General features: G+C 46.9%; 1 protein-coding gene across 1 annotated transcript in view; it reads right to left on the reverse strand.

Annotated features, from left to right (window-relative positions):
* Positions 1-15265, reverse strand: part of lrp12 (low density lipoprotein receptor-related protein 12) — an 84548-nt gene that overhangs the window by 36220 nt on the left and 33063 nt on the right. The window contains exon 3 of the mRNA XM_072467214.1: positions 6097-6232. Within this exon, the coding sequence (XP_072323315.1) occupies positions 6097-6232 (136 nt within the window). The remainder of the gene's footprint in view (positions 1-6096; positions 6233-15265) is intronic.

Here is a 15265-nt window from a genome sequence, read left to right on the forward strand (position 1 = left end):
GCAGGCTGATGAAGTCCAATTTGCAGGGGTGAAGGGGTGGGGGGGGGGGGGGGGGATCGTGAGGTCTATTTGTTGCATCAATTGAAGTTAAGTACATAGAGGTGAAGGGCTTTGATTGGCTTGCTACTTGAGTCATACGCACATGCAAAGAGACACTTGCTGACAGGAGTAGAGTGGAGTCAGGAGATGTATATCTGTACTGTTTCACCTTGTGAATAAATCTATTCCAAGTAAAGACTGGCTTTGGTTTCCGCCTACAACAACTCGCTAGCAGGAGTACATAACAAGGTCAGTGACTTCCCCCATTGCAACTGTCCTCACAAGATGCTAAGGCAGAATTCAGCATGCCATTCTCCTCTTGCCAAGTTCAGTCTGAGGCAGGATGGTAACATTAATTGGTGAGATTCTCCGATATTGAGGCCAAGTGTTCGCGCCGTCATGAACGCTGTCGTGCTTCACGACCAGGCACGGTTCACGCCCCTCCAGCCTCGGCGCTGCGCCAACCCGCGCATGCGCAGTTGGGGCAGCTCAATCCTGCGCATGCTCAGTTGGGCCGCGACATCCTGCACATGCGCGGGGAACTTCTTACGCGCACCGGCCCCGACCCAATGTGGGGTCGGTGTTCAGGGGCCGGACGCGCAAGGAAGTAGGCCCGGGGAAGGGAGAGGCCGGCCCGCCGATCGGTGGGCCCTGATCGCGGGCCAGACCCCATCGGAGCCCCCCCCCCCCCCCCCCCCCCCAGCGTTCCCGCCGAGTTCCCGCCGGCAGCGACCAGGGGTGAAACGCGCCTGCAGGACTGTCATTTTTTTCGCGGCCCATCGGGCCGGAGAATCGCCGCTTGCTGTTTGCGGCGATTCTCCGAGCGGCCCGGCGCGATTCACGCGGCTCTGGTTTCGGGGGGGGGGTGGGGAATCACGCGTGGGTGTCGGGGCGGCGTGGCGCGACTCGCGCAGCACCCTGGCGTTTCTCCCTCCCGGCGTTGGGGGGGGGGGGGGGGGAGAGAGAGAGAGAGAGAGAGAGAGAGAGAGAGAGAATACTGCCCTCATATAAAGGTTTACTCCACTAGTTGCAATGACTTCCACACACACTGTAGAAAATTGTTTTGTGTCCCTTCTTCTTCTTGTGCTCTTCACCTGCCTTCAAAACATTCACTGTACTTGACTTTGAGCTCCACATTTTTCAGGCCACAGACATAACCAATTTGCTCAAATCTATGAATAGTTCTAGGTTGTAAATGGAAAGGGTACAAGCTGATCCGACCCTTCAGTTTTCCTCCCCCACTCCACTGTGAAAGCACTGTGAAGCTGCTTTCTCACTGAGCATCCCATCTGAGATTCAAAACGCAGATGTAAAGAAAATATGTTTTTCCACCCCAATGAAAAATGAATAGAAGTGGGATGAAGGAATTGTTACCAGGTTGGGGGTGTAATTCTCTATCATAAACTGCATGGCTTAATTTAGCAACAACACAGTTCAATCAGCTCTGGTTTGTTTAACATTACATCAATTTAATTCATAGTTGCTCCACATTCACAACCATGTCAAATGTTGAAATGGAATGCAAACACTGCAATGCAAACAGATCCTCAACCGATGCAGAGCAAAAACATACAACTCCTCAGCCTATATTTAGGTCTGCTCTTCCAACAGTTTATTCAATTCCTGCCAGTGTAATCTGTGGGAAGAATCACAGATGGAAATCAAAAGCTGAAGCAGTACTTTCCTTTCTCTTCACCACCCCCACTCCATTGATCATATAAACACTGCAGGTAGCAGTACAGAGACCTGATCTAACCTTACAAGAAAGGAAGGATCTGTTACTGTTTAAAATTTGATTCACTTGAATTGCCAACTGAACTCTTAAAGGGCATTTTCTGCAAGTCTTTCAACTTGAATAAATCTGTCTGACTTCTACAGGAGACATAGTCATGCTGTGGAATTCAAAAGCAGCATTATACCACACAGCACAAGATTAAGCATTTCCATCATTTGAAAATATAGCAGCTTCCGTATATTGTGTCTGGATAATACCTCTCCTGTAACAGAATTTGAACTTTACCGATTCATGGGGCATTTACAGCAGTGAATCAAAATTCTCACCCAACACATTAAAAAGAAAAGTAGCCCAATCAAATAGTAATGAATGAAAATATATGGAATTAGACATCATTTGTATACACTTTTACCACATACAAAATGGCCTGATGTCTCAGCACGTTTATCCAGTGAGAAGCTGAGCTGGACAGACTAGAAAGGTCCCGCATTCAATTGCTGGTTGGTGCGAGTTACTTGATCTCAATGAGGACAGTAGTATGAATGTTGACAACTGGCCTTGTGTCTCCGGGTTATAGAACAGGATAGAAAGTAAATCACTCCTACATAAAATCCTTCAGCATAAAAGGAGGACATTCAGCCCACCATGCTTCTGCCAGCCCTTAAAAGAGCTATCCAATGAATCCTATTATGTTGCTCTTTCCCAATAGTTCTCAATTTCTTTTCCCCTTTAAGTACATATGGAATTTCCTTTTGGAAATTACTATTGAATCTGCTTCTGCCACCCTTTAATGCAGTGTATTCCAAATCATACGTGCGACATAAAAAAAAATGTATCTCCCCTCTGCTTCTTTTGCCAGTTACCTTTAATGTGTGTTGTCTAGTTACTAACCCACCTGCCAATGAAGAGTTTCACCAGATGTATTCCTTTATTTTGAACATATCTATTATATCTCTCCTTCATCTTCTCTGCTCTAAAGGGAATAACTCTAGTTTATCCAGTCTCACTTTATAAGATTTAGCATATCTGACGATTCATGCTGGAAGTGCACATCTGCATGTTTTGTTGGGACAGCATGATGAATATAAGAAATTGTCTTACTTCATAGTTTGTATTTTTGTAGTGATATTTTTAAAACCTAGATTAAAATGCTTAGACAGTGGTCGTAGATTCCCGCCACGCTGCTCCGATGCCGGGCTGCCGATTCTCTGGCGACCGGAGAATTGGTGGCAATCACGCCCGCGCGGTTGCCGCGGCGCCAGTCGGGGGCTGCTGAAAAAGGCCCCCCGCAGCGATTCTCCGCGGGCGACGGGCCGAACTCCCGACGACGTGGTTCAAACCTGGTACCACCCGAATGGGAGCTCGGACCCGTGGCCGCTGTGGACGTCCTGGTGAGGGGGCGGGAGGATCTGACTCCCGGGGGGGCATCCATTGGGTCCAGACCCACGATCGGGGGCTTCCGATCGGCGGGCGGCCACGATCTGAAGGGAGCCTACCTCCTTCCGCGCGGGCCTGCTGTTCGGTCCCCGACGTGTTGCTCTGCGCCAGTGCGGAGACGGCAACCACGAACATGCGCCGGCGCGGATACGGCCGTGGCATGCATGCGCGAACCGCGCCAGCCATGGCACGCATGCGCGGATCGGCCGTGCAGGGCCGCCTTTGGGCGCTGGAGCAGCGAACATCACTCCGGCGCCGTGCTAGCCCCCTAAAAACCGGAGAATTGCTGCGCCGGGGGCCCGCTGACGCCGGCGTACACCACTCTGGTGTTTACGCCGGCGTCAACACTTGGCCGGGATTTCTGGAACCCCGGCCAGTATGTCTGCTGGAAGTGTAATGAGTGATTTTTGCAGGGTAAGTCTATTTTTAATAGATATGAAAAGCCATTTTACCTATTTGCAGATAGAGAGCTAAGGAAATGTTGTCACAGTTTAAGCCTGGCCAAACAAATCAAGGCACATTTTGTAACAAGAGACAAAAGAATTGTGTGGGCTTTGAGTGCAGCTGATATAGCTAATTGAAGGGGCCGGGTCTGTCTGGACAAAAAGTGCTTTTTCCAATGATTCTTTTTTAAAAATATATATTTATTAAAGTTTTTTAACACAATTTTTCTCCCTTACAAACAATAACCACCCCCCCCTCGTAACAAAAAAAAATGAGAAATCGCGCAGAGCAAGATATATACATGGCAAAATGATATATTTACACTGCTTTGTACACTGGCCCTCACCCGTACGTGCCAGTTTCCCCAACCCTTCATGTTATCTCTTGCTCATCCACCCTCCCAGGCAGTCTTTTCCAATGATGCTTAAGCTGAGCAAAAGGTTTTCAGCTTGGTCCTAAAAAAATGGTTTCTCTCTCAAAGGACCAAGATAAGAAAGTAAAACCTGGTTGTTAACTTCATACATAAATGGTGTTTGAAATATATGGGCTGCTTAATAGTAATATAGAGACAGGTTTCAGGAAGCAAGCTAAGGTGTTGTAACTGTTAAATGTACAGCTATTTCTTTTTTTCTGATGTGCTTAATTCTGTGTTCAAATTAAAGTTTGTTTTTAACATAAAAGCTGTTCACTGGTCATTGCTATCACTCCTGTGGTGCAGTAACATTTCTTCTCAGTTTTACCAAATGCAAATAGTTGGGTTCTAGTCCAGGATCTTAACCAAAATTGGGGTTCTGATCCCGACCCATAACAACAGGGCAGCACGGTAGCATTGTGGATAGCACAATTGCTTCACAGCTCCAGGGTTCCAGGTTCGATTCCGGCTTGGGTCACTGTCTGTGCGGAGTCTGCACATCCTCCCAGTGTGTGCGTGGGTTTTCTCCGGGTGCTCCGGTTTCCTCCCACAGTCCAAAGATGTGCAGGTTAGGTGGATTGGCCATGATAAATTGCCCTTAGTGTCCAAAATTGCCCTGTGTTGGGTGGGGTTACTGGGTTATGGGGATGGGGTGGAGGTGTGGACTTTGGGTGGGGTGCTCTTTCCAAGAGCCGGTGCAGACTCGATGGGCCGAATGGCCTCCTTCTGCACTGTAAATTCTATGTAAACAGGATAAAGCTCAACATAGTGACAACTCCATTTGGCCAAATAACATGAGAGTTGATCACTGGTGGTGTGTCAGAGATCCTTTTCAGAACTCTGTTTCTCATTTCATAAGTGACTGGAGATGTGTTAGTTAAAACAGTATATAAATGTGATACAGTTCACAAAATGACATCAATGGCAACGGATGAGAATCAGCTTTTTCAAATTCTGTTGGACTTGAGTGGCATCTGTAGTTTAAGTCAGATTATGTAAAGGGATGAAATTTTGCAAAAGGAACCTGCATATTGACTCACTTGAAGTATACTGAAGGCAGAGCAGGAGACACATTTAGAATATTAATGTGAGGTTACTCACACCACCAGTCAGTGATCAAGGCAGCAAATAAAATGTTGGGCCCCAGAAAAGATATAAATCAAGAGAGGATTTTTAAATTGTACAAGAGTGGACAAGACTATGTTTGGAGCATTTTGTCTAATTTAGTTTCCAACTTAGTATAATTGCCAGGTGATGGATCTTCCTCTTTGTAATCCTCTCATACTTCTCAGCACTGGCTACAAAAACCCTCTATTATTTCCTTCAAGTTGCTCTTTATTTTGAGCACAGACACTGAATTTTGGGCAATGAGGGCGAAGTTTAAAGCCAACTGTTAACTTGTTCTCATCCAATGGCGGCAAACATTAATAATCTTTATTGTCACAAGTAAGCTTACATTAACATTGCAATGAAGTTACTGTGAAAATCCCCTAGTCGCCACATTCCGGCACCTGTTCGGGTACACAGAGGAAGAATTCAGAATGTCCAAATTACCTAACAGCACGTTTTTCGGGACTTGTGGGACGAAACCGGAGGAAGCCCACGCAGACGCAGGGAGAACCTTCAGACTCCAGACAGTGACCCAAGCCGGGAATCGAACCTGGGACCCTGGAGTTGTGAAGTAGCAGTGCTACCCCTGTGCTATCGTGCTGCCCTCAGCAGAAGTCACTGCACTGCTAACAGAAACACAAATGATTTCTCCTTCCTAGCATCGAGTCACTGATTTGATGCCAATTAGAATAGCTTCAACGCAATCACAGTTGAGATTTACCAATGTAAGGCCAGGGATTTGAACCCAAGATGCTCCTGGCCAGATTAATAACACACCATATATTCAACAATCATCAGGGACATCCATTATAGTGTTTTGTTTCCAGCCAAAGGCTTCTGCAAAATATTTGATCCTGAATTTATGCTGGGTATTCCACATAATGCGAGAGATTATTTGTTCCGAATTGCTCATGCTTACCTGATGGTGATGACTTCCTCCCGATCAGCCTGGATGTGCCAGCTACAGTTAACTCTAGTTTGATAGTTAAAAGGCCAACCTGGACTTGTAATTATTCCACTTGGTGCCCTGAGCTGTTCTGGTGCATTGCCACAAGCTGAGAGAAGGAGAAGTTGCACAATTAGAATTAATGCAGCTACCATTGCAGTGCAACTTTGTCTGAATAGAAATGTTACTGCAGTAATAATAAAATAACTGATTTTCATGTTTAAGTGTGAAAGTTACATACTCCAATCACAAACAAGAATCTTTAACTTAAATAAAGCCAGTTGATATAAAAGTCTATTGGTAATTAGAATAAAAGATTTAAAAGCAAATTACTGCGGATGCCGGAATATGAAACGAAAGAGAAAATGCTGTAAAATCTCAGCCGGTCTGGAAGCATCTGTAGGGAGAGAAAAGAGCTAACGTTTCGAGTCTAATGACTCTTTGTCAAAGCTTTAAAGAATAAAAGATATGGTGGCAATTGAACAGTGGAAAACATTTAAACAAAAACGCAAAAAGACAGACCCAGTTAAGGATAGTTATTATCTCAAAAAAGGTTGCAAAGACCGAAGATTCGGAATGTTTAGAAACAGCAAAGAGCTATCAAAAGTTAATAAAAAGGGAAAACAGAGAATATGGGGAAAACAAGCCAGGAATATAAAAATAGGTCATAAGAGCTTTTATGAGTATGATATCATGGGGAATGAGGGAATCACAGAGACAGTGAACAAATATTTTGTGTCTGTCTTTGCAGTGGAAGACACAAGTTTCACACCAGAAATAGAGGGTAACTTAAATGCTAAAAAGTGAGGTAATTAATATCAGCAGAGATAAAGGACTAGAGAAACCGGAGGGGATAAAATCCAATAAACCCCAAAACCTGATTGCCTAATGTACATCCTAGAATTCTAAAAGAGATCGCTACAGGCGCTCTGGCAATGATTTTCCAAAATTTCCCAGTGTCAAGAAAGTGCTGGAAACTCTTAACGAAATCTCAACCATAGAACCCAGACAGTGCCATTTGGTGCATTGAGTCGGTACTGCCCACCCGAAAGAGCACCCCACCTAGGCCCATTCCCCACAATTCCACCTAACCTGCACATCTCTGGACACCAAAGAGCAATTTTAGCATGGCCAATCCACCCAACCTGCACATCTTTGGACTGTGGGAGTTAACCAGAGCACCCAGAGGAAACCCACGCAGACACGGGGAGAAAGTGCAACCTCCACACAGTTACCCACGGCCGGAATTGAATCTGGGTCCTTGGAGCTGTGAGGCAGCAGTGTGTCACCCCGATGCACTCAGAAAACCATAGTATGATCAGACAAAGTCAACATTTATTTTACAAAAGGGAAATCCTGTTTGAGAAGTTTATTTGAGGCTTTTGAGAATGTAACTTGGAGGTTGGACAATGGCGGCCAGTAGAAATGGTATACCTGGATTTCCACTCGATCAGATTGCACACAAAGGTTAATAGGCAAGATAAGGGCTCATGGAGTTGGGACAATATATTGGCACAGATAGAGGATTGGTTTATGAACAGGAAACAAAGAATGGGCATAAATGCAGCACTCTCAGGTTGGTAGGTTGTGCCGCTAGGACCAGTGCTGGGATCTCAGCTATTTGCAATGATTTAGACAGACAGACAGTAATGTATCTAGGTCTGGTATGATACAAAGCTAGGTGGAAAGCTTTGGGGGAGGACACAGAGGCTGCAAAGAAATATAGACCAGTTCAGTGAGTGGGCAACAAGGTGGCGGATGGCAGATGGAGCTTAATGTGGTTATTCACTTTGGTCATAAGAATAGTAAAGCAGTACATTTTAGAAAAGGTGTAAAACTTGTAAGTGTTGATGTTCAAAGAAGCTTGGGTTTACTCATATAAGGAATGTAAAAGGTTCGCATGCAGATATAGCAAGCAGTAAGGATGGCAAATGTCACGGTCTGTATGGCAAGGGGATTTGCATACAAGAATAAAGAAGTCTCGTTGCAATTGTGCAGGGAAATGGTGAGAACGCACCTGGAGTAGTGTGCAGCTTTGATCTCCATATTTAAGGAAGGATATACTTGCATTGGAGGCAGTACAAACTTTACTAGAATGTTACCCGAGACGAGAGGTGTGCTCTAGGCCGAGAAACTGAGCAAATTGGGCCTATACTCCACTGGAGGTTAAAAGAATGAAAGGTGATCTCATGAAAACATGCAAGAGGTTTGACGGGTACACACTGGAAGGTTGCATCAACCGACTGGGGAATGCACATCTTCATGATAAGGGGCCATTATTTAGGACAGTGTGGAGGAGAAATTTCTTCACTCAAAGTGTTCTAAATCAGTGGAATTTTCTACCTGAGAGTGTTGGGGATTCACCAGCGTTGACTATATGTTTTTTTTCTTTACTCTTTAACGGAATGTGGGTGTCGCCAGCAAGGCCAGCATTTGTTGCCTACCCCTAATTGCCCTTGATCCAAGTGGCTTGCTAGGCCATTTCAGGAGGCAGTCAACCACATTTACATGGATCTGGAGTCATATGTATACCAGGCCAGGTCAGGATGGCCGATTTCCTCCCGTAAAAGGATTTAAGATTTCCTTCACTAAAAGAGATAACTGAACCAGATGGGTTCTACAACAAATTGATAATAGTTTCTTGGTCACCATTACGAAGACTAGCTTTCAATTCCAGATGTCATTAATTGAATTGAATTTCCACCAGTTGTTGTGCTGAGATTTGAATCCATGTCCTCCAGTGATATTACCACAGCACCACCGTTTCCTAAAGACTAGGGCAGACAAATATTTGGTCACTCACAGAATCAAGGAATAAGGGGCGCAAGAGAGAAAGTGGAGTTGATGCCCAATATCAGCCATGATCATACTGAATGGCAGAGCAGGCTCGACTGGTCGTGTGGTCTACTTCAGCTTCTGTCTCATATTCAGCAATGTTAATGCCATTGATGTCAAAATGGAAGGATGGTTAAATTCTCTTCTGTTGTAAACGATCATTGCCTGGCACTTGTGTGACACAAATATTACGCCACTTATCAACCCAGGCTTAAATGTTGTCCAAGGTCTTGCTACATATGGGCATGGACTGCTTCGGTAGCTGAGAAATTGTGAACGGTACAGAACACTGCAAGGTCAGTGAACATTCCAGGTTCTGGCTTTCCGGGAAGTCCTTGATGAAGCAGCTGAAGGTGTTTGGGCCTAGGATACTACCCTGAGGAACTCCAGCAACAACGTTCTGAGGCTGAGATTATTGGACACAACAACCAAAACCAATGTCAAAGGTATTTGAAACCCCCCCCCCCAGCCAGAGTGCACTTTGTGCCCATGTTACCCTTCGTACGTCTTCCAAGTGGTGTTCAACATGGAGGAGTACTGATTCATCACCTGAGAGAGAGCAGGAGGGGTTAATTGTAGGAGGTTTTCTTGCCCACTTTTGACCTTAAGTCATGAGAATTCATGGGGTCCAGAGTCAATGTTGAGTACTCCCAGGGCAACTGTGGTGCTGCTGCTGCTGCCTTTGCCAGATCTGCTTTGCCAGTGGGATCGAACGTACCCAAGGATGGTGATGGAGGAGTCTGGACCATTGGCTGCAAGGTATCATTCGGTGAGTATGACTATGCCAGGTTGTTACTGTTGTTTCACTCATCTATCAGGCGGCTCTCCTAATTTTGGCACAAGACCCCAGAGTTAATAAGGAGGGCTTACTGCAGGGTTGACTGTGCACAATGTACGAGTGTCTTTTCCAGTACCTAGGTCGATATCAAGTGTTCTATCCAGTTTTAATTCTTTATTGATTTTTCTGTAGTGATTTGGTACAACAGATTGGCTTGCTGGACCATTTCAGAGGGAAGTTAAGAGTCAACTAAATGGCTGTGGGTCTGGAGTCATATGTAGGCCAGGCCAAATATGAATGGCAGATTTCCACTGGTGAAGGATATTCATGAACCAGATAGGTCTTATGACAATCTAATATTGTCATGATCACCATTACGGAGACTAGTTTTTCTTCAATTTATTTATATTTTTTAAATTTAAAGTACCCAATTAATTTTTTTCCAATTGAGGGGAAATTTAGCGTGGGCAATCCACATACATGCACATCTTTGGGTTTGTGGGGGTGAGACCCATGCAGACACATGGAGAATGTGCAAACTCCACACAGTGATCGAACCTGGGTCCTCAGCACCATGAGGCAGCAGTGCTAACCACTGCGCCACCATGCTGCCTGAAACTAGATTTTAATTCCAGATTTTATTCATTAATTGAATTTAAATTCCACCAGTTGCCATGGTGGAATTTGGACCCAGTCACCAAAGCTTTAGCCGAGGCCTTCTGAATTGCTAGTCCAATATCATTACCGTCACCATTGTCCCTGGATGCCAAGCTTTCAAAATTTTCAGCCGAAGACTGCGATCAGCCAGGAGAGCGTGGCTCCTATAGAGGATATGGCGTTTGTGCCAGGATGGTCTTCTCAATGTTTACCTCTAAGAAATTATAGCTCATCCAAGACTGGATGTCAGCCAAGGGCTTTGAGCATATGGAGACTGGGAAGCAATCAAAGTGGTGGTGAATAGATAAGTATAACAGTTGCCTCCGTGTGTGGTAATAGCACAAGGTTGCTGCATTCATATGAGGAAGGGAAGATCCTTGTGGGTTACCATGATAATGGTGCAGGATTGTAGAGCTTCTGTTACAATGACTGGATAGGCAAAGGTACACCAAGCGACGGCTGTCCTCCCAAACTGGACAGTGAAGAAGTTGGAGGAAGATGGGTGATGAATCAAAAATCAGGGTTTTACAGAATCCAAGGGAGATACTGCCCCATGGTGAAAGTCACTGTGATTTAGATAGAATCTACAGCATGTGGTCATTTTTATTTGGAAGAAAAAAAAGAGTCCTCTCACTCAGCTCTTTCCCTGAATTGCAGGTCTATCAATGGCACGAACTGACATGCTGCGAAGTGAACTGATATCCTGGCGCACACTGAGCAGCTGGCTTTCTGAAGGCCACAGATGGGTGAGAAAAGTTCATTTTAAGCAGCTACAAGCCAAATTGGCATATAACCATCCCTCATTAAGTGTTTTCTTCATGTCTACAGTTAATGCTGGATAAAGAGATTCCCTAATTAGATTCTAGTTAATAATGTTGTTTTGCGGTGGCACGGTGGCGCAGTGGCTAGCACTGCTGCCTCACGGTGCCGAACACCCGGGTTGATCCCGGCCCCGGGTCACTGTTCGTGTGGAATTTGCACATTCTCCCCGTGTCTGCGTGGGTCTCACCCCAACAATCCAAAGATGTGCAGGATAGGTGGATTGGCCAAGCTAAATTGCCCCTTAATTGGAAACATTCAAAAAAATTGAACAATGTTGTTTTGCTACCAACACTTTGGTCTCACTTTAGTTTCGTGCTGAACAGTGTGGAACTTGATGCAACTATTGTTAGCATCAAGAGACTGTTCAAAAATACTTAATATAAACTTTACAATTGCTGTCTCAGTAGGGAAAAGTCTGTTAGTTTCTGCAGTTGATATTCTACTTTAAAATATTGCAACAAAGCCAACGACAACGGGGAGGTGCAGGTGGGCGTAGTATGGGAGGCGCTGAAGGCGGTGGTCAGGGGAGAGTTAATCTCCATCAGGGAATCACAGGGAGAAGAGAGAGGGCAGGGAAAGGTTAGTGGGGGAGATCCTAAGGGTAGACAGGAGATATGCAGAGGCCCCCGAGGAGGGACTACTTAGGGAGCGGCGAAGTCTCCAGATGGAATTCGACCTGTTGACCACAGGGAAGGCAGAGGCACAGTGGAGGAAAGCACAGGGGGCGACGTACGAGTATGGGGAGAAGGCGAGCCGGATGCTGGCACATCAGCTCCGTAAGAGGATGGCAGCGAGGGAGATAGGTGGAGTTAAGGATAGCAGGGGAACTACGGTGCGGAGTGCGGTGAAAGTAAATGAGGCATTTAAGGACTTTTATGAGGAGCTGTACAGATCTCAGCCCCCAGCGGGGGAAGAGGGGATGCGACGATTTCTAGATCAACTGAGGTTCCCGAGGGTGGAGGAGCAGGAGGTGGCTGGTTTGGGGGCGCCAATTGGGTTGGAAGAGCTGGTTAAAGGACTGGGGAGCATGCAGGCGGGGAAGGCCCCGGGGCCAGATGGGTTCCCGGTTGAGTTTTACAGGAAGCTGTTAGCCCCGTTGCTAGTGAGGACTTTCAATGAGGCAAGGGAGGGGGGGGGACCCTGCCCCCGACAATGTCCGGGGCGCTGATCTCTCTGATCCTGAAGCGGGACAAGGACCCACTGCAATGTGGGTCGTATAGACCGATCTCGCTCCTCAATGTGGATGCTAAGTTGCTGGCAAAAGTGCTGGCTACGAGAATTGAGGACTGTGTCCCGGGGGTGATTCATGAGGACCAGACGGGATTTGTAAAGGGCAGGCAGCTAAACACCAATGTGTGGAGGCTCCTCAATGTGATTATGATGCCCTCGGTGGAGGGAGAGGCGGAGATAGTGGCAGCTATGGACGCGGAGAAGGCCTTTGACCGGGTGGAGTGGGAGTATCTTTCGGAAGTGTTACGGAGGTTTGGGTTTGGGGAGGGGTTTATCAGGTGGGTTAAGCTCCTACATAGAGCCCCGGTGGCGAGTGTGGCTACGAATCGGCGGAGGTTGGAGTTTTTCTGGCTGTATCGAGGGACCCCCTGTTTGCATTAGCAATTGAGCCTTTGGCCATGGCATTAAGGGAGTCCAGGAAATGGAGGGGGGTGGTCCGAGGGGGAGAGGAGCATCGGGTGTCGCTGTATGCGGACAACCTGTTGCTGTACGTGGCAGATCCAGTGGAGGGGATGGTGGAGGTCATGCGGATCCTAAGGGAGTTTGGGGACTTCTCGGGCTATAAGCTCGATGTAGGGAAAAGTGTGCTCTTTGTGGTGCATCCAGGGGACCAGAGAAGAGGGATAGACGGCCTACCGTTGAGGAGGGCGGAAAGGAGCTTTCGGTACTTGGGGATCCAGGTAGCTAGGAGCTGGGGGGCCCTGCACAAACTTAATTTGAAGCGGCTGGTGGAGCAGATGGAGGAGGACTTCAAAAGATGGGATGTGTTGCCACTCTCGCTAGCGGGCAGGGTACAGTTGATTAAAATGATGGTCCTCCCGAGGTTTCTTTTTGTGTTCCAGTGCCTTCCGATTATGATTACCAAGGCCTTTTGTAAGCGGGTAGGTAGGAGCATCATGGGTTTTGTGTGGGCAAACAAGACCCCGAGGGTAAGGAGGGGGTTTCTGGAGCGTAGTAGGGAAAGGGGAGGGCTGACGTTGCCGAATCTGGGTGGCTATTATTGTGCAGACATTGTGGCGATGATCCGTAAGTGGGTAATAGAGGAGGAGGGGGCGGCATGGAAGAGGTTGGAGGTGGCGTCCTGCAAAGGAACGAGCCTGAGGGCGCTGGTGACGGCACCGCTGCCGCTCTCACCGACAGGCTACACCACGAGTCCGGTGGTGGCAGCAACGCTAAAGATCTGGGGACAGTGGAGACGACATAGGGGTGAGATGGGAACCTCGGTGTGGTCCCCGACCCGGGAGAACCATCGGTTCATCCCAGGAAGGATGGACGGGGGGTTTCGGAGCTGGCATCAGGCAGGGATCAGAAGGATGGGCGACCTGTTTATAGACGTGCCGTTTGTGAGCCTCGGGGCGCTGGAGGAGAAGTTTGGGTTACCCCCGGGAAATACGTTCAGGTATATGCAAGTGAGGGCGTTTGTGAGGCGGCAGGTGAGGGGATTCTCGTTGCTCCCGGCACAGGGGATTCAGGACAGGGTGATTTTGGGTGTATGGGTCGGAGAAGGCAAGGTTTCGGCGATATATCAGGAGATGAAAGAAGAGGGGAAGGCTTCGGTAGAGGAGCTGAAGGGCAAGTGGGAGGAGGAGTTGGGGGAGGAGATTGAAGAGGGTATGTGGGCTGATGTCCTGAGTAGGGTTAATTCCTCTTCCTCATGTGCCAGGCTCAGCCTGATACAGTTTAAGGTCATTCACAGAGCGCATATGACAGGGGCGAGGCTGAGTAGGTTCTTTGGGATGGAGGACAGATGCGGGAGGTGCTCGGGAAGCCCGGCGAATCAGGCCCACATGTTCTGGTCGTGCCCGACACTGGATGGGTTCTGGAGGGATTTCGCGAAGACTATGTCCAAGGTGGTGAAAGTCCAGGTCAAGCCAAGTTGGGGGCTGGCATTATTTGGGGTGGGGGACGAGCCGGGAGTGCAGGAGGCGAAAGAGGCCGGTATTCTGGCCTTTGCGTCCCTGGTAGCCCAGCGGAGGATCTTGCTCATGTGGAAGGACGTGAAGCCCCCCAGTGTGGAAGCCTGGATAAATGACATGGCAGGGTTCATTAAGCTGGCGAGGATAAACTTTGCCTTGAGAGGGTCTAAGCAGGGGTTCTTCAGGCGGTGGCAACCGTTCCTAGACTATCTTGCAGAGCGTTAGAATGAGGTCGGTCAGCAGCAGCAGCAACTCAGGGAGGGGGGGGGGGGTATTTGGGCGGGCGGGGGAGGGGGTTTTTCCCTAGGGGTACTTGTAAAAAAGCATATGGGAGGGTTATTACGTGCGGGAGAAACCCATTGTATAAGTTCTGTAATATGTTTGATTGATATGTTTCTGTTCTGTTCTTTTCTCTTTTCTGTTACGGGGGGGGGGGGGGGGTTTAATTGGTTGAAAATTTTTGTTGGAAAAACTTTGAATAAACATATTTAAAAAAAATAAAATATTGCAACAATAAATTCTAATGTTTTTCTTTTGTGATCTAAACTAGATTTAGGGCCACAATAAAATCAAGAACCTTGCATATGGTAGGGATTTTAAAAAATGCACTAGAAACCTGTTCTTTGGCAGGTAACAAGAGAATAAAAAAGGTTCCAGCATAATGAAACATAATCATCAGCATCTTATGTATTAGGACCATCGAAACACCTTGGTAAAGCTTGTTTAAATGGACTTACTGATACCTAAAGCGCTTGGGTCATGTGAATTAAGTAAAGCACTATTTATGTTGAGTGCAGCTTCAGATGGCATCTGGAATATCAATTAATTGCATCAATGCAGGGTAAAATATTTCAGGCGATAAACTCACAGGACACTGTTATGGCTGAGCCTAATGCATCTTCCT

This window comes from Scyliorhinus torazame, chromosome 11 (genome assembly GCF_047496885.1).
Source record: "Scyliorhinus torazame isolate Kashiwa2021f chromosome 11, sScyTor2.1, whole genome shotgun sequence".
Taxonomy (NCBI): Eukaryota; Metazoa; Chordata; class Chondrichthyes; order Carcharhiniformes; family Scyliorhinidae; genus Scyliorhinus; species Scyliorhinus torazame.